General features: G+C 40.8%; 1 protein-coding gene across 1 annotated transcript in view; it reads left to right on the forward strand.

The window, feature by feature from the left end:
- The window catches only part of LRPPRC (leucine rich pentatricopeptide repeat containing), a 1,486,422-nt gene that overhangs the window by 242,109 nt on the left and 1,224,807 nt on the right, over positions 1-19,506 (forward strand). The window contains exon 8 of the mRNA XM_044079460.1: positions 10,021-10,165. Within this exon, the coding sequence (XP_043935395.1) occupies positions 10,021-10,165 (145 nt within the window). The remainder of the gene's footprint in view (positions 1-10,020; positions 10,166-19,506) is intronic.

Below are 19,506 nucleotides of genomic sequence, written 5' to 3' on the forward strand. Positions count from 1 at the left end.
TTACACACACACACACCTTCCTCCCGCTTACACACACACACCTTCCTCTTACACACACACACAGCTACCTCCCTCTTCCACACACACGCACAGCCCTACCTCCCTCTTCCACACACACGCACCTTCCTCCCTCTTCCACACACACGCACCTTCCTCCCTCTTCCACACATACGCACCTTTCTCCCTCTTCCACACATACGCACCTTCCTCCCTCTTCCACACACACACACCTTTCTCCCACTTACACACACACACCTTCCTCCCGTTTACACACATACCCCTGCCTCCCTCTTACACACACACGCACCTGCCTCCCTCTTACACACACGCACCTTCCTCCCTCTTCCACACACACGCACCTTTCTCCCTCTTCCACACATATGCACCTTCCTCCCTCTTACACACACACACGCACCTTCCTCCCTCTTACACACACACACGCACCTTCCTCCCTCTTACACACACACACGCACCTTCCTCCCTCTTACACACACACACGCACACCCCTGCCTCCCTCTTATACATACACACACACACACACACACACACACACACACACACACACACACACACACACACACACACACACCTTCCTCCCTCTTAAACAACACACACACACACCTCCCTCTTATACACACACACACACGCACACACCTACCTCCCTCTTACACACATACACACAGACACACACCTTCCTCCGTCTTACACACATACACACAGACACACACCTTCCTCCGTCTTACACACATACACACAGACACACACCTTCCTCCGTCTTACACACATACACACAGACACACACCTTCCTCCGTCTTACACACATACACACAGACACACACCTTCCTCCGTCTTACACACATACACACAGACACACACCTTCCTCCGTCTTACACACATACACACAGACACACACCTTCCTCCGTCTTACACACATACACACAGACACACACCTTCCTCCGTCTTACAAAAAAGAAAGAATAGTGAACTATATTAACCAAATGTAGAGTACAAATAACTATGCTACAGGAGATGCATTTGGAAAGAACTGAACACGTGAATTTGAGAAAGAAAGGTTTTCAGAACAGTTATCCAGCAGAATACCTGGACAAAGAAAAAGAGGAGTACTTCCCAAAAACAGCACGCAACCAGGTACCAAAGCTCAAAGACCAGTAATCCACACTAGCACCTCTGTCAGGCAAAGCAATAAAGCCACGGATAAAATCTTCAGTGAACACTCATTTATTTAACAGATTCCAACAGTTGCAGAACTACCAGCACGAACACAAAACACATAAACGTCTTCAAGTCTCCATTTCCGTTTGATAGACTTCAGATGTGGGCCATCCGAAATTCAATTCTTTCTTCCAGCCAGTCATTTAAACACCTTCTCTCGACAAATGACAATTATACACTCAACTGTGTATAATTGTCATTTGTCGAGAGAAGGTGTTTAAATGACTGTCTGGAAGAAAGAATTGAATTTGGGATGGTCCACATCTGATTAAGTTTATCAAACGGAGACTTGAAGATGTTTATGTGCTATGTGTTAGTACTGGTGGTTCTGCAACTGTTGGAATCTGCTAAGTAAACGAGTGTTCACTGAAGATTTTATCCATGGCTTTATTGCTTTGCTTGACAGAGGTGCTAGTCTGGAAAAGAGGAGTACCTATATCAATTGCCAGAGGAGCTCTAATACTGCTAGATGAGGATAACAAAGGTAATTATAGATTTCTAGTGCTAAGGGGCTACTGGCAAGTGTGTTAAATTACACTGGCATGTATTTATATTCCACTTAAAACTGCTATAATGGAGTTTTCTTATCATAGAGAAATCTGATTTCACCAGGGAATATTACTTGTATGTGCGTAATGGAATTAGATTTGCAGCAATGAAGATGTATTGTGGTCCCAGATGGGAATATTATAACAAAGGAGGGTAGATTTGTTTAAGAAATTTATGGAAATATGTGAATTCAGTAGTAGGAGTTCAGAGTGAATTTATGTTGCACTCCCAAAGATACAAAAACTGGACTAGATTAGACAGAATATATCACAGGAACATGTGCATTTGATTAAAAGTGTTGATATGGATCACAATAACTATTTTGGATCATGCGCCAATAATAACTACAATAAAAATACAGGATAATGAAATAAAAATGAGACACTGGTGCTTTCCCTTCTGTATCTTGAAAAGAGAAGAATTTAAGGAATGGGTAGTGAAAATTATTCAGGATTTATTAGAGAAAATAAAAATTTCTTCTAAAAATATAGCTAGGGAGTAGGATAAAATTAAAGTGGAGTTTAAAAATAGGATGAAAATGAGAGAGATGTGGTTAAGAAGCAACAAGAATTATTTAGAGGGACTGACAAAGGTTAATGTATTGCAGAATAGGGGGAATCTCACAGAACAAGAAAAGGAGCAATTGCAGAATGCTAAACAGAAAATAAGGGATTCACTCAATAATATGTATGTGTTTAGAAAGATTGCTGTTGAGCAACTACTTTTTGATAACTCGAGAGCACAAAAACCTTTTAGCACAACGTCTCGGGTAACAAAAAGTTAAAGGATTGTTGTCAGTTTTAGGGAGCCTATAACAAGGAAGGTAACGAGAGATCCTGTAGAGGTACTAGAAATATCTTGAAAATTTTATGAAAGTCTGTATAAAGCAGAGAAATATGGAAATCAAGAAAAGGTACAGATGGAAAGTTTTGTGGAAGAATTAAATATGTTAGGGTTAGAAGTAGATGAGGCTTGGTTACTAACAGGATAGGAGGAGATTAAATAAAAGTGGCAGTGTAACCAATCCACAGGAAAGTCCCCAGGAATATATGGTATTCCCATGGAAGTTTGGAAGCTAGGAGGGAAAAAATCCTGATAAAGATCTGGAATGTTTTGTTTGACAGTATTTTAAGATGAGGAGAAGCACAAATATCCTGGAAGAAAGCTGTGGTGGCTGTAATACTTAGAAAGGGTAAAGACCCATCAGATCCAGTTTCATACAGGCCCATTTCAATCCTAAACCATAATTATAAGGTGTTTCTCTAGAATGGCTTAAGGAATGGCAAAGGTGATGCCAGAATTGGTAGGTATGGATCAATGTGGTTTTTGTGGAGGGGAGTCAAACATTTGACAATATTAACATTAATAATTCAGAAAGAAGCAGAATGTAAGAAAATGTCACTGCTGTTGGTCGCTCTTGATGCATAGAAAGCATTTGACAGAGTAATGTGGGTGTTAATGAACAGGTCGGTGGAAACATTTGCATTTCCTGATAAGTGTAAGGTTGATTAGGAGGATATACAAGGGATCTGAGGCGAAAATCAAAGTGGGTGAGGAGCTCTCTGAGAATTTCTGTTTGAGCAGAGGAACCAGGCAGGGTGTCCTCTTTCACCTTGTTAATTGCATTACATTTAGAACCATTAGCAAAGAAATTAAGTGGCTTAGAAATTCAAGGATATAATTGGTATGCCTCTATTTGCAGATGATATTATTTTATACCTGATAAAACCAGAAAAGGGCATTTCAGTGTTGTGAAACATTTTGAGACTGTTCCACATCTTTTCAGGATACAAAATTAATGAAGCTAAAATGAAGGCAATAACTGTAAATTATACACCCACACATGAATTGTTTCAGCAATATCAATATTTATGGGGACATGATAAAAATGAAGTAAGGATTCTGGTGTGGCAGCTAAGGATATGTGGGAAGAGACTAAACAAAAACTGAGAAATTGGAAGCTCTGTTTTATGGATAGCAAGATCCAAGCAGTTAAAATGTTTTTAGTTACTTTATTTTTATGTACAAGTCAGGCATATTTTTTATCAACTAGAAGAGATGTTTGGATAGCAATTAATAGAGGTGAAGGGTTTTATCTAGGAGGGGGAAGATGGCAAGAGTCAAGTGGGATAAGCCGATTCTTCCAACAGAGCAAGGCATTCTGGGATTACTTGATTTGAAGGAATATTTCAGAGCTACACAGTTAAGGCCCCTGTACATATCACAAGAAGAAACATATAATTCAAAGTGGAAAGGGATGCTGACAAAACAGGGAGGAAGCTCAAAAAACAAGGAGAGACTGGAATTTTGGATGCAGATCCTTCTGGACCATAACAGTAACCATACAAAATATCATGTTTATAAAGTAGCAGAAGGTGTTCTAAGAACTAAGTCAACGAGGCAATGGAGAAAGGAGATTTTGCCAATAGGGATGTCTGCAATTAGGGATACAGGCAATAGGCAAGAAGGATCTGGAATTTATTGGAGAAAACGGGCAAAACAACCAAGGTATTGGGAGCAAATAGAGAGGGAAAAGTAACAGAATGTGAAGAGGCCAAGAATTTGTTTGGACTGCAGGCTAGAAATTGACTTCCCTATCAATGATTATCAGAGTATAGGCAAAGAGAAAGGAATAGGGGGATTCTAAGCGAAAGACCATCACAGGTAGTGTTTCTAGTAGAATCTAGAACAGAAGCTGCTGTTTAAAAAAGAAGTAATTAGTAGAGCTTATAAAATATTGTTTGACAGTTATAAGAATCAGAGGATGTTAGAAAGGATTGGGAAGAGAGATTGGATAAGCAATTCACAAAGAAACAATGGAGGATATATGTATGTCTCACAAATATGCAACAAAGTGTAGAAAATTTAGTAACTTTGCTTGGTAGTGTTTACTTGGAGTGAAAATACCTTTGTAGACTAAGTTTTCTCTTTGGGTAGATAGCAGATTTTGGCGGTGTGATGGGGAAGAAAGAGGTAATTGGGGACTTATTTTCGTGGATGTAATGAGTTGGCAGATTTTAAAAATTCCCTGCAGACTACTGTATCAGAAATATTGGGTAAGCAAATTGGTATGACTTAAGGAAATAATTTTTGAGCTATGATGCAGAATCGGAATTGCCTAGGCATAGGCCTTGCTAATTCTAATTATGGTGGCTGCCAAAAACGCATTTGCTAGGAAACAGAAATCAAAGTCTAAACCAAATGTACTAGTAGTAGTAAATATAGTAAAAGAAATAAAACAACTGCAAATGGGATCTTTAGAAAAGGGTAGGAGCAAATTGCATAAAAAAATGGAAATTGGGGGAACAATACATGCAGATAAGAAATGAGGTTTAAAAGAAGGCAAGATTTGAATGAGCTGTGTAATGTTTGCCTGACTGTGACTGGATAGATTATAAGTGATGTATAATGCTTCCAACTATAATTATGTCAGTATGTTTGTTTTTGTTTGTATAAATATATGATTGCCTGTATCATAAGTGATAATTTAGTAAAGTTGTTTCTTTAAAAAAAAGTTGATTACAAAACATACTTTTTTTTCTTGAATAAGAATCTTGACTATAGACAAAACTGCTAATGATGTTCTTATAACAGAAGGCATCTTCATTCATTGAATTCCTACCACTGTCAGTAGTAAATCTACAGTAGAAATGTTCCTTTTTGACAATTTACTGGTTTATCACAACCAATTATTTTACAAACTTTAATTTCTTTACCCTTCCCAAGCTTCCTGTCTGTAATGTCTACTGTTATTCACCCGAGTGACCAAACCATGCCAACTGTTGGTAAATCCAGCATTACCTACACCCAGCCATGGGTTATTGCTATAATACATGTTTGGTTGTACTTAGATGCAGCATCTGAGCACTGACTAATGTGAATAATGTCATATCTCATTTGAGAGTACAGGAAAAACCTTTACTAGCCATCTCTCTTTTAAGGATAAACTGAATAATATTTTTCCCTACTTCGACTAATTTGAAGTGTTGCCTTCAGTTTGTATATTGCATGACTCTGATTAAGTCACTTAAGCATATAGGGGCTTCTAGATTCTCCCAAGAAAAAGGTGTAAAAAGGGCAAATGACAGAAATGCAGCTTCTGTAAGCTTGAATCCTTATAGCAGATGGTTATGCAAAGTGGCTTTCCTAACAGTAATCAATCACCTAGCTTAAGTCTGATAAGTTGACAAGTTTTGGGTTGATAATATATGTGGATACCTTGTTATGATGACATACTTTTTACTTCTGGTGTTCTTGGAAGTTTAAAAACAACCTTGAGAGATGTGACATGGAAGTGTGTAACCACATTCTGTCTGCTTTTGAGAAGGGCCTTGGCTGCATTCTTAATTTGTCTAGCTATGCAGTAGTAGTGAACCTACTAAGTGTTTGTATGAATAGCCTTTCCATTGAGCACGACATGTTGCATGTACCTGCTGTAGTTCAATTTCTTATTTGTACGACTGGGGCAGTGCATATATAATAAGCACTGTACTGATGTGCAGTCTGGAGTGGAGGTTTTCTTAAAGATTTTATCCTCTTTGGCCATCAAGGTGGTCCTTTTGTAGCTTTCAGCAATTTAAATTAGAAATTTCACATTCCTCAGTATTTGAGAGAAGTATTATGACTGACAGCTAGTTGAATTAGCTCTGTTTTTGCATTCCCGGTAATTGTATATTGTTGGAATGTGCCTTCTCCTTAGTGGGGCCTTACTACTCCACCTACCACCTTATCACTAGATGGTTCAGATCTGCCATATTCAGCTTCTTGGTGTGGATTGTATAGTATTTACCCCCAATGCCCGCCATTGATTACTGATTAATTAGATTATTATTCAAGTGACTAGCAGGGTGCAAATGGCTCTAATGTTGGGGAGCAGACCCTTATTCCCCTTGTTAGCATCCATCTAGACACTTGCATAGCTTTTGACTGCAAAAATGTAGGATCATATGTTCATAGGTTGGTACTAGTCTATTGGCTCTAGGGTCTATATAAACCTAGCCATAACAATTCCCTGGCTATTTCTTCTCACAATATTTACTTCCCTGGACCCTTGTCTATCAGGGCAACTGACGTGATCCCCGGGGTGAATTTCCTATCTCCCATCCAATCGTCAAGGTTCCTATTGAAGAGGACCAAAGAGGCACTCTGCTTGGCATGTATGGGCAGTCTATTCCATAGTCTGGGGAGTCTCTGGGTCAGGAACCTAACCCTTCAGCATGTTTTGTTCATTGTGATGACAAGGTTTAGATCCCTGGAGGGTGTGGCTCTGAGGGATTGGGATTTCTTTAAGTGTAGCATGGCCAGCAGCTCTGGGTTTGACATGGCCTTGTATGTTAAGCAGAGATCGTCTCTGAGTAGACAATATGTGACAGAGTGTAGCTGGAGTTTTTTTAGATGGTCAGCATAGGGCATCTGCTTTAGGCCTGTGATTCTTTTAGTGAGGTATTTTGCGGCTATTCCAGTTGTTGCAGGTCCATTTCAAATTTTCCGGTGGCTGAAAGCGAGTTGCCATTGGCAATATCAGAGCACACCAGGCTTTCCCAGAGGTGCATTCCACTTAGTCTTGTGTTTATTGTCTAGGTCAGGGGTGGGCAAACTTTTTGATTCGTGGGCCACATTGAGTTCTAACATTTGACAAAGGGGCCGGAACAGGAGCAGATAGATGGCATGCTTTGAAAACATCACCTCATTGGGGGAAAAATACACATCTTGGGATATGGAGAAAACATGTGCTTTAATTTCCAATGAAAATGAAGAAAAGCATTACAATAAAATCTCTGACTTCGAAATGAGTCTTTAAACACTGAAAATCAAATAAATGACCATTTTATTTTAAAGCACTGAACGTTCTGTTATCCTTCAGGATATCACCATCACTCTCCTCCTGACGGTCTTTTTTTTCAAAAACGGTAGGAGATGCAGATGTACTTGTCCTGTTCCTTTTATTCAATTTGTTTCCCCGGTGCTAAAAGTCAACAACGACCAGTGCAAGGACGAAACAGTTGCAGCAAGTCAGTCTGTGAAGCGTTATATTTGATCTACGCGCACTGTTTATTTTAACAACGTGCGTATCACGGAGACACACACATTTTAATGGGAGCAGTGTTGTTGGTCTCCTTTTTTAGCATCAAAGTCTGGAGTTAGTTTTGTTGTGGCGATTCTCAGGATGGATCTGAGGTGTAGGTCTGTTAACTTGGATCTGTGGCTGGCTTTGTTGATGTTCATGACGCTGAAGGTCTGTTCACACACGAAGGTAGAGCCGAACAAAGCCAACATCATCTGCGCTTTTCGCCTTAGATTTGGAAACGCGGCATCATTGAGTGAAGCATAGAAGTCATTTAGTTTCAGAGAGCTGAACTTCTCTTTTAAGGCAGGGTCGGACTGAAGGTCGATCAGTTCGAGCTGAAGCTCCTCTGGAGCTGTTTCGGGGTCTTGTGACAGAGGAAAGGCCGCCGTGATAAACTGATTTTCTCAAATTTGTCTTTGGTCTCCAGGCACAAAATACCTGCTGTCTCTACCATACATTCTTTTAAAAACTCGCCCTCAGACAGTGGTTTGCTGGCCTTTGCTATTTTGAATGAAAGCATAAAACTGGCCTTGGTACTTGACTCTTGAATGGCAGTTTGACGGTGAAAAAAACTTTGCTGAGCCTTCAAATTAGCTGCCACCTTCTCAGCAGCAGCTTCCCGTTCTTTTGTTAAGAGCTTGCTAGCATAATTAGCGTGCTTTGTGGCAAAGTGACGGCTAATATTATACTCTTTAAAAACCGCCACAGTTTCTTGGCATATTAGGCAAACAGCAGATGATCGGTGTTCAGTGAAAAAATATTTAGTTGTCCACTCCTTATTGAACACTCGACATTCTCTGTCCACTTTCCTTTTCTTGGGTCCGCTCATCTTCATAGAGGGGCGGTGGATCAAAGGGTAAAGTGCAAACGTGGAGTAATAGGCCTACGCTTCACCTCAACAAAGCCAATATATCTAGAGTGCACCATCTAGTGAGGAAACATCAGAATTGCAGGGGAAATAAAACATTAACAAGGTTAATTTATTAAATTTTTTCAAGTTTGGCGGGCCGAATCAAAACGTTTAACGGGCCGCATGTGGCCCCCGGGCCGTAGTTTGCCCATGCCTGGTCTAGGTGAACTTCAACAGTGACACTAACTTTGCTTACATTTGAGAGGGAAACTCTCCTACTGATAGCAGTAACTTCAGTAAAATATTTCTGAGCAGAAAGTTCCAGCTGTGCTGTTCAGCAGCTCTTCATTGTTTTTCCATGATGGCATGGTACAATTTAGGACATTTTGGAGCATACCCTCAGTTTCCAGGCTCAGCCAAATAGTTTAGCTTATATATCTCTGGAAAAATTAAAGGAGAATGACTACGCTGATGTGAAGTCTGTGGGTGGGTAGACAGCTTGTTGTTTATCTTGCCAGATTAGGGCACATTATTTATACTTGCAGCTTTATTTTGCCAAAAAAAGCAAAGTTTGTTAAAACATGGTCCTGTTCTTTGAATAAATAAATTCACTGCTTACTTCCATCAAAAGTGCAGTAAGCTTCTGAGGACAAGGTTTATTCAGTCAGGGCTGTGGTAATGTCTGCTGCCATTTTTTGCATTACCTGATTGAGCATTTTCACTGTTTCTACTCTGTTTAGTAGGCATGATAAGGCTGACTGATTATAAAAGCAGATGTTTCTAGGGCTGTGCTGTAGAATGTTAGGTTGAAGGTTTATTTTTGTGCCTCTATATTGCCATATTTGTAATTGGTTGGGCCTTTCTGCTTTTTGAACATCTAGAAAAAGGAAGAATGCATCTTCCTCTCTCAGCAATATTTTTTTTGGACTGGGTTCTTCCAGAATTTGCTGCTTCTGGTTCACCTTTACTAGCTTCCATTTTTTTTTTTGTGTTTTCTTTCAGTAAGAAAATTAGTCAAGAATGTGAAAGAGCTGAGCCTTGTTTTAAAAACAGACAGAGGGCCCTTAAAATGAAAAGAAGTGTTAAGTAACTGGAGTATGTGTTGGGTGTTTCCCTTCTGCACCAATATTAGAAACTCTGTGCAAGGAGAACAGTACCGGGAGGGAGGGTGGTACATTTTTTTTGTGTTAATGACTGCTGTTGCAAGCAGTTTTGAGTCCTGTTAGCTGGGCCTTTTAGAAGATAATCATGGATAGTGATTAATTTGTTATTTTGACTACTTTCTTTGTAAGACATTTTTCTTCCTTTTGTGCTTGATTAGACATTAGGAAATGTAGAAAAGACTGAAGCTTCTCTCATGGATAGAGACTTGATGCAGATTGTCTTCACCCTGGCAAAGGCTGGATATCCTCAACACGTTCAAACCATAGTCGAGCACATGAGACATGATCGAGGATATGTACCAGGTGAGTGCTCACCATGTTTGTGTACACTAACATATGCATAACTGCAGTAATATGTTTTCCTGAGTTCTACACTTCAGTAACTATGGTAGCTGTTTTAGTTGCTGTTGCTCAGTTGCATGCCATATGCATTACATTGCGCAATGTTTTGAGAAGTCAGTAGGTAATGTAGCACCCATTTCTTTGGCAAAATGAGTGAATAATGTAGCACTAATCAACGCTAGGTTATTAGACTGTGTAATATATTGTTAAACTTTTCATCCTTTGTAACTGAAAAGAGGAATACGTCATCTCTCAAGACGTGACCTCTCTTTAGTAGGATCAGCCATATGCTATGCATAAGGACTGCTTTCAGTATACTTGCTTTTTCCACAGTTCGTCATGATGGGCTAGTCTTGCAAGTTTCCATTTTTTTCCCCAGCCGGTAGTACCCTAACTGATGGCTTTTCTATCTGCACACCCAGTCAACTTGTATGTTCCAGCAGGAGACGGAGCCTGGCATTCTTACAAAACAAATAGCTGTTGTCAAAACTAAATGCAAGAACTGTATAACTGTATCCTTTGGCAAACACGACTCCCTTTGTAACTATCACATTGGCAGCACATCCCTGAAGACTGAGCCTGAAGTTAGGGATCAATTTTCAGGGATGTGAAGATTGATCCTGAAATTAGAGATCTAAGAACCTGTTTTGACAATGAACTCTTCAGTGATCACCATGTATCCACTGTTATAAGGAAGTCTTTTTTTTCATTGTGCAGCTCGTATCTAAAGATATTGCATCCAGGTCCAGGGATGTAATTGTTCCACTGTACTTGGCACTGATTAGGCCGGTCATGGAGTACAATACCCCTTTTGATACGTACCTGCCATGCAACTGTCTCACAAAAAATTAACAGCCTAAATTGTAAAAACTACACAGACTGTCTCAAAGCCTTGTCACTCTTCAGTATAATACAGGCTACTGAGAAGCAACCTGTGCCTTGCATGTAGAGCTTCAGTGGTCTCTCTTCTGTCAAACCTGTTACACATTTGAAAATCTGATGGTGTCATGAGCATCCACTCTGGAGATCCCAATCTCTTTTACAAAATAAATAGTACAGCTTAGAGGATAGGTTTGTATTACAGAAAATTTCTATGGCACTGTCTTACTCTCCATGTAAAAAAAAGTTGTTCTGTTACTCTCTTCATATCGAATTTAGACAAATGGATGGGTAACTGCAAATTCACCCACTGTTTAGGATCCCTGTCCCTTATGGCTCGGAAAACATATAAATGTTGCAACGTATCCTTATTCATAGGTTGGTACTAGGCTATCGGCCCTAGGGCATATACAAGCCTAGCCATAACAATTCCCTGGATATTTCTTCCTACAATACTTACTTCCCTGGACCCCTTTCTAGCAGGGCGACTGATGTGATCCCTGGGGTGAATTTCCTATCTCCCATCCAATTGTCAAGGTTCCTTTTGAAGAGGGCCAAGGAGGCGCTCTGCTTGACATGTATGGGCAGTCTATTCCAGAGTATGGGGAGTCTCTAGGTCAGGAACCTATCCCTCCAGCATGTTTTGTTCATTGTGATGGCAAGGTTTAAATCTCTAGACCGTGTGGCTCTGAGGGATTGGGATTTCTTTAAGTGGAGCATGTCCAACAGCTCAGGGTTTGACATGGCCTTGTATGTTAAGCAGAGATAGCCTCTGAGTAGATGATATGTCACAGAGTATAGCTGGAGTTTTTTTAGACTGTCAGTATAAGACATCTTCTTTAGGCCTGTGATTCTTTTAGTAAGGTATTTCTGCAGCCTTTCCAGCTGTTGCAGATGTCTTGTGAGGTACATACCAAACTGGGCGTTGTACTCTATAATGGGTCTAATGAGAGATGAGTACAGTGAGACAATGACCTCCTTTTTTCTGGATGAAAAGCCCTTATTGATGAGGTGTGCCACATAGTAGGATTTCCTGACTGTTGTGGCGATGTGGTTATCGAAGGTGAGACCACTGTCCACCTGTGTCCCTAAGCCACGCCATCTCAGGGTTGTTTTATACAAAATGTAAGGGCTAAAAAATATACAGTGGAAATGTACTGCTTTGTTTATTAAGATAAGTAGCCTAGTTAAGTACATATGAACCTATTCCTCTGTAAAATGAGAGCCCTAGTGCTCATTTGCTTCAGGTGAGGAATCCTGATTGTTCCTCCATTCCCTGGTGAGAGTCTGATGGTAGTCACCTTGCTGGTCCTTTGGGGGGGCCTAGCCACTCCCTGTGGAAGCACCTACCTCCCTCCCTCCTCAGCAGCTAATCCATGCTACACTATTGCAGTCTTCCGCTGCATGCCAAATACCCCTCTGCTTCTGGTGTGACATGCACTTGGATAGCATAGGCTTGGCAGGAACTGACCCCACTGAGTATAACGACCTAATGCTTCTTTTAGGTGCCACTCTTGTGGCAAGCCAGAGATGCATCCCTAGCTAGCATGAGCAAGATGGCAGCAGCTGCTCATTCCCATCCTTCTCGTCTGGCTTATGCAGTATTCAAGCCACTGATCAGATTGTGGTCACTTGAGGCATAGTTAGGGCTTTTTTTTGTATGCCTCAGAGCTGACTGCGCAGTTACTGTTCTTTAGTGCGTGAGAATTTCAGACATGGAGTTTCCAGGCTACATTCCTTCATTTATTACTTGTGTTGAAAGTTTGGATCTTCTTTTTTTGCTGCAGACCACTTCTACCATTATATTAGCAGGAAATGTTTCTAGGTGTTATGCACCCCCACCCCTCATTGTGCAGGCTTGAGGCCCGTTTTCCCCCAAATTACTACTTGATTGCTGTGCCTGCAGCAAGCACGCCAGTTATGTTTATTGTTTAGGAGAACATCACTCTACCTGCTGCTCAGTTTGCTTAAGATTGAATTGAGTGGCGTAAGAGCAACACTGAGGAAAACTTAAGAACATTTCCTAATGAAACAGATCCTTATTGGGAAAAGGCTTGAGCCAGGAGAGTCAACTGACTCTGAAGCTGGACCCTTGTCGTTAAGCCATTTGCAGCCTTGAGGCTGAATAATTGGGTGACATCAGATGGTCCTCATGAAACTGGCTTTTCCCGCTAAAGAAACTTTTGTGGTAGCTACCTATGAAAAAGAAGCTCTAGCCTAGTCTTCTGCTCCTATAATCAGGACGAGCTAGTGATTTCTTTAACTGAACAGTTGCTGAGAACCTTTGGTGCCTTGTCTGTTGCTGATGTTGCCCCTCCCCCACCTACACTTTGGGTAAAAGAAACTGATAGAAGGTATTTGGGGAGTTAAACGGTTCGGGTGCAGGCAGCTAGCTCTCCTTTTCCCATGTCACTGGGGCGTTGAGAGTTTGAGACTCCCATTTTTTTTACCTGTTTCACCTTGAAGGCTTTCATATCGTTTGTCCTAGACACATCCCCACTACACTTTTTTTTTTCAAGACAGCAAGTGCTGAAGCCAGCATTTCTTGTGCTGACCTAATCAGCATCACCTTTTTTGCATCTTGTTGAGCTGAGTAATGATGCCACCACAAAATTTAATATGTAGTGTTGACCTTCCTAGAACTATATCTGGCACTGACACAGTACTTGGCACTATACATTCACGTACCATCTGTTCCCCATGCTGGTCTTTGCTGTATACCCAGCACTGATGCCTCCCACAGTTCCCATCACAATATTGACTGTGAACAACTTTTTCTTCCCACAGGTCCACTTGGTATTGATGCCAGCAGATCTGGCATTGGTACAGATGCATCTGGTACAAAAAAAATCCTAGAACAGAATTTGCCAGTGTCAGTGGTTTTTGTAGACCCAATAATTACAATGATAATGTATACACGTATTAAAACTGAAGGGATTATACTGTTTGCTTCTTCTGAAATGCCACAGAAAGTCACAGAAAGATTGAGCCTTCAAAGTCTTCAAAACTCTCCTCTAAAAGGTCATGGGGACCCTGCTGAAAACTAGAGATAATTTCTGTATGGAGTAACCAGTAACTGACTTGGATGGAGAGAGAGAGAGCAGGTACTGCTTCTTTTTGGACACCACCAGATGACTCTAAATGCAGTGATTTTCTTTTTTAGTTAATGCAGGAGAAATGTGACTTGCCTGTGGACCTCATCCTGTCACATTAGAGAGATTACAACAAGCATGTAGATACACTACTCTTTCTTCTTGGGTGGACCCCACCCTTTGACATTTTAAAGAATATCAGCAAAATGACTCATGACAACCTAGACAAAGTAGCCTCTGTATCTAAGCAAGCAGACCGGATACTTTGCCCTCTCAGGAATTGGGCAGTTTGGGTGGACACCCCCTTCCCAAACCAGGCCTAATTTTTCTCAGCAGCAGCCCTAAAGAGGGTCTTAACCTATCAGAATCCTGTTCTCCTCCTATCAGATGGGTAGTCTAGGAAGATGATATATTCAGCAAATATAGTTGCTTCCTCTATCCTACCATTGAGGTAATTACATTGCTTAACCCAGTCGGTGTAAAATTTGCAGCCTTTACAGTGTTTGTTTAATACAATGCAGAGGAGCCAGTACCAGTTAATTGGTTTAGCCTTTTGTGTGCCATGAGGGACCTTCCCCTCTTTGATCTCCCACATGTTTGAAAAACAAATAGTTCTTGAAACAGAGGACTTAAATCTCTATATTATCAAATGACTTGGCATGATAGTTTTGATTCCTAACAAAGTGAATAAACTTGTACTGCATGTCAAAAATGTTGTAGCCTTGCCACGTTTAAAGTAAATCTCTACAGTTGGATGGATCACTGCTAATTATACCTGGATCTGTCATACATTGCCTCCCCTGGAAGCAGGAGGAAACCCTTGAATATGGGTTATTGGCAAGGATGAAACAGTTTGTGGACTAACTGCCTACTAGTTATGGATGAGCCTATAATAATGTACTTTTAAAGCAGCATCAGATATGCAGGGTTCTTGTAACATGAGCATGATTATCATTGTCTGAAGAGTGGGGGCTGGTTGAATGTTAAATCTTTGGACTTGAAAGAGAGGTAAGTAATCAGTCTGGAATTATGTCTTTTACTCTGAACCAGAAGAAATTGCTAAAACTATAGGGTCACCTGATTGCTTTGGGGTGAAATTCTTTTGTTTAACCAGAGTTTGATGAAGCCAGGTTATGTCCAGATGAGGATATGGTTGAACTGGATGAGGTGACATTTTTTCTTTCAGGATGCAAGACAAAAATGAAGTGAGCATTTAGGAACCGTCTGAAGTTACAGATGTGGAGCAAAGCATTACTGTGATGTAGACATGTACCCTAAATCCTGACTCACTAGTTTGTGTATCACATGCTGTACAAACAAATACACTAATAATAATAAAGCTACCTTTGATCTATGGCAGTGGTGTATGAAAGGTGTACTGTTTGGAAATGAGTCCCTATTACTGTTAATATTAAAGGCAAGATAGTCTGAAGATGTTCCAATCTTCTCCTGTGCAGCTGCCTGTTTACTTAACAGTCTTTAGAAGCTATGGAGATAAAGGCGCACTTTCTAATAGTCACAGATGATGCACAGCTAAGAATGCTGTTTAACATCATCTTACCATTGGCATAGGATGTCGGGATTACAGCACCTCATGTCACTTTAATGGTGATGGCAGTTTTCCCTTGTGCATGGGATGCCAGTGGCACTAGTAATGGCATGGGCTAAACTATTCCAGGCCTCAGTGTTATGCTGAAGCTTTTATAGCCTCTCACAGAAGCCCCTGCGAGTCCAGAAATATTTTGGACTTCTCCTTACACCACCTCTGCACTCTAAAAGGAGCACCACTTGGTCCTTATCCAGATGTTTCACTTTGAGAAACAGAGTCTATTTGAAAAGTGGCTTAAAACTGGTGCCTAAATCAGATCTTATGTGACCCTTCTGCTGCACAAAGACAGGCATAACCTGACATCTCATTTACGCAACACATGGCAAGCTAAGAAAACATAGGTAATTGTATTGTGGTTAACAGTGACACTTTAAGTTTGAAACGTAGCTGTAGCCCTGTGTAGCCTGCTATGACAGCTGCAATTTAGCTGCATGTATGGACAATTGAATATGGAATTACACTCCCCCATTGAAGATATGTCTGGACTGTGCCTGCGTGGTTCTGCCTACAGGAACCCAGGCATGTGCACAGCATCAAGAAGATCCGAGCTCCATGGTTAGCAGTTGTGCTTGTCATGAAAATTGAGGGATTCAGAAACCGTAATTAGTTGCACTGTAATTATCATAATCATGACAGAAAGCCAGGAGAAGCTGCATGATTTAAGTGTGATGGCAGGTAGAGTCTCATCACATTAGAAACTTTTATTGCTCATAGTTCGAGATTTGCAAAAGGTGAATTTTAAAACGGAACTTCAGCAAAAATATTTGCTTGAGAAAGGCAAGTGCCACTGTTTTACGAATCCATTTATTTTGTAGCACAGTTGCTTTTAAGTGGCCCTCAACCTATTGATAAATAAGATGCAGGTTTCTTAGTATTTCTGACCTGTGTTGGAAAAGATTAATTGAAAGGAGAATTGCAAGGGTACAGCAATTGCTGGGCTGCAAAATTAAGCTTAATGGAGGAGACACCCATAATCTAGTACTCTGAGCACAATTTAATACATTTCATTGTTGTATTCACTGAACATGTTTCAATAGAGAAATTGTTTATAACAGTGAGAAAAATGGTTGTTTCCTTGCTTAGTTGTAAGGGCCATGCAAGAACAAAGCTATTAATTCCAATTTTTTTATACCAACAGAGCAATGCTTAATAAAATGGCCAAGCAGAAACACTACTGTAGCTGCTGTGGCATCATCCACATGTAAGCCTACGTTCTCAGATGCAGAGAATGAGGTGTGTAAGATCAGATTTCACTGAATATAATTTGTTAGGCATAGATACAGTATTCTCTTTGAATAGGCCTGAAAATGCAGCCATATTAAAGCAGAAGTACATTTTGCATGCAGTTTCAATAGAAAGGAATGTTTCATTGAAGGATACAAATGAGTTCAGAGAAACAACCTTCAGATAAAAATGAAATTTGCTAACAGAATATTCATTTCATTGAGTACAGACCGATCTTGTTTAGTTGGTACGAGGTTTGGGAACCAAGGTTAAAGAGACGTATAGAACTTGTAGGAAATTTAAAGGGTTTTAGTATTATTTAGGAGATACTTCAGGCAAAGAAGTTAGTTTGGGCTGATACGTAGGAAGCCCTAGCAATGCAATCCACAGATGTTTGGTACAGACACTTGAGACAAAGTTCAGCAGAAATAATTGAGTACAGAATTTACAGACTGTATGAGTGCAGAAGCTACAGACAGTGTAATACAGTCTGTTTCAGTTTTATCAGCACTGTTATTTGAAACAGTACGATTTGATTCAGACAGTATTGACATCTGCCTCCGATGTATGCTGCTATAAACATAATAAACCTTTAATCTGCTTATAAAGGAAGGACTGGTACTCTTTCAGCATAGTTCTGGGTAGTTAAAAGATAGACATTCGTTTCCAGTATTCACAGTTTCATACAGTTCTTTAATTCTTACAATATGCTACTACAGGCCCTCTGTCTGCATGGATGACATTTCTGCAGCTTGCATGCAGTTAACCAGCCCTACTGGGACCATGCCTGGGAGAATATCATGACCAGAACAGTGGTTATGAAATGATGTGCTACAGGACCACTGATGTATGTGGTGCCTAACCGAGTACATCTCTCGGTATGGGAACATAGGGCAACTGTTGGGGGTGTCTAGTGTTAGCAGCTCTCACAGGGATGGCGGAGTTCCTGGCTTCTCTCAAAGGGAGTGGAGTCTTACAGTGCAGTGCTGGATGCAACTAGCCCAGGCCCCAGAGACAATCCGTTAGAGTTGTCCCAAGTATGTAGACATATTTCTGTGCATCAATGTCTGTATGTCCTCCGCACCCCCTTGGTTACTATCAAACTTAAGGTATATATTTGAATTGTGATGTATATACAGGTACGTCAGAGTAACATCCACAGCCATCTGTACATGATATGCACAAAGTATTACTTTTTATTATGTTCGTATTTGTAAAACTCTGTTGCATGTATACATCTGGTGCTGGGTCATGTATTTTGCGCTTTGGTGTATTCAAAGGTGAAACTTCATCCAGCACCAGTACTGCGGTACCCTCCCTGCCTGATGATGGGATCTGCAGCCTCAGATAATGGTAGAAGGGATGAGCTGGCAAAGTCGGGGAAGATAGTGTGCATTGGACGCACGGAATTTGGCCACTGCACCTGCAGCAAGGACATGGACACAGCCTGTATGTCTGTGAATACCCACATCTCACAGGCAGGACAGGTTAATGGGGACTGGGGTGTGGTATAATGGTTAAGATGTTTGTCACAGACACAGTTCAGAACTTGATTATCCTTTTGAAAGGGAAATTGGCTAGGCTTAAACCCACAAAGGCAGCTAGTCTATTATTAACCTATGCAACACTGTTGATCAGGGAAATGTGAGGGTTCCCAATAGACAAATGTCAGAATTTGCTGCATCACTCATAGGCAGAGTCGACACAGAGGGTAGAGACAGGGTTACCTCCCCATCCCCCAAGGTTGGTGCGACAGTCATCACAACCCATTGTATGTACACAGTCATTGTGGAGAGACAGGCTAGTATCACTACAGCAATGGCTGAGATAGTGAGGATGATGACCTACAAGAGTGCATGTCCTGTGTGATGATTATTTAAAGGGACTGTGTCACACTAGAATGTACAGTATCTTCTGTGGCTATCCTGCAAGGGTGAGGGGATATCCACAGTCAGTCAACTGCTACATTCGCAGATGGTAGCCAGTTTGCTCATGGATGACCAAGATCCCACTCCTGCAATGCTAGCACTTCCATAGCAACATCTGTTGTTGAAGTATTTGCTCCCAGAAGAGTCCACCCTGTTGCATGTCTTGTAGCAGACATTGTTCAGTTTCGTGATCTGGACCTTTTGAGCACACTGAGCCACACTGTTGCAGCTACTGCTGAAAGTGTGTCCTGCACACCTCCACTGACACAATCCCTTCTCAACAAATGTTGCATTAAAGGTCCATCCCATAATGACATTTTAAAGAAAAGTATATTTTTATTACTTTCATACTCTTCAGCACTTAATCCCTTACACTTCCATGTCAAAAAATGCCCTCCTGTGCTGTCGTTTTCACCTGTGTAAATGGTAACTGTTGCTGCATTTTGTACATTGTTACTTGGGCTGCCTATGCCTGATGCACATCATGGACAGCCTATGAATGGGTAAACACACCATGGTGTTGGTTTTGCATGCATCATTTTTACTGTAGTTTATTTATTTTTGTATACA

Source organism: Protopterus annectens, chromosome 1.part0 (assembly GCF_019279795.1).
Source record: "Protopterus annectens isolate FY-2018-M chromosome 1.part0, PAN1.0, whole genome shotgun sequence".
NCBI lineage: Eukaryota > Metazoa > Chordata > Ceratodontiformes > Protopteridae > Protopterus > Protopterus annectens.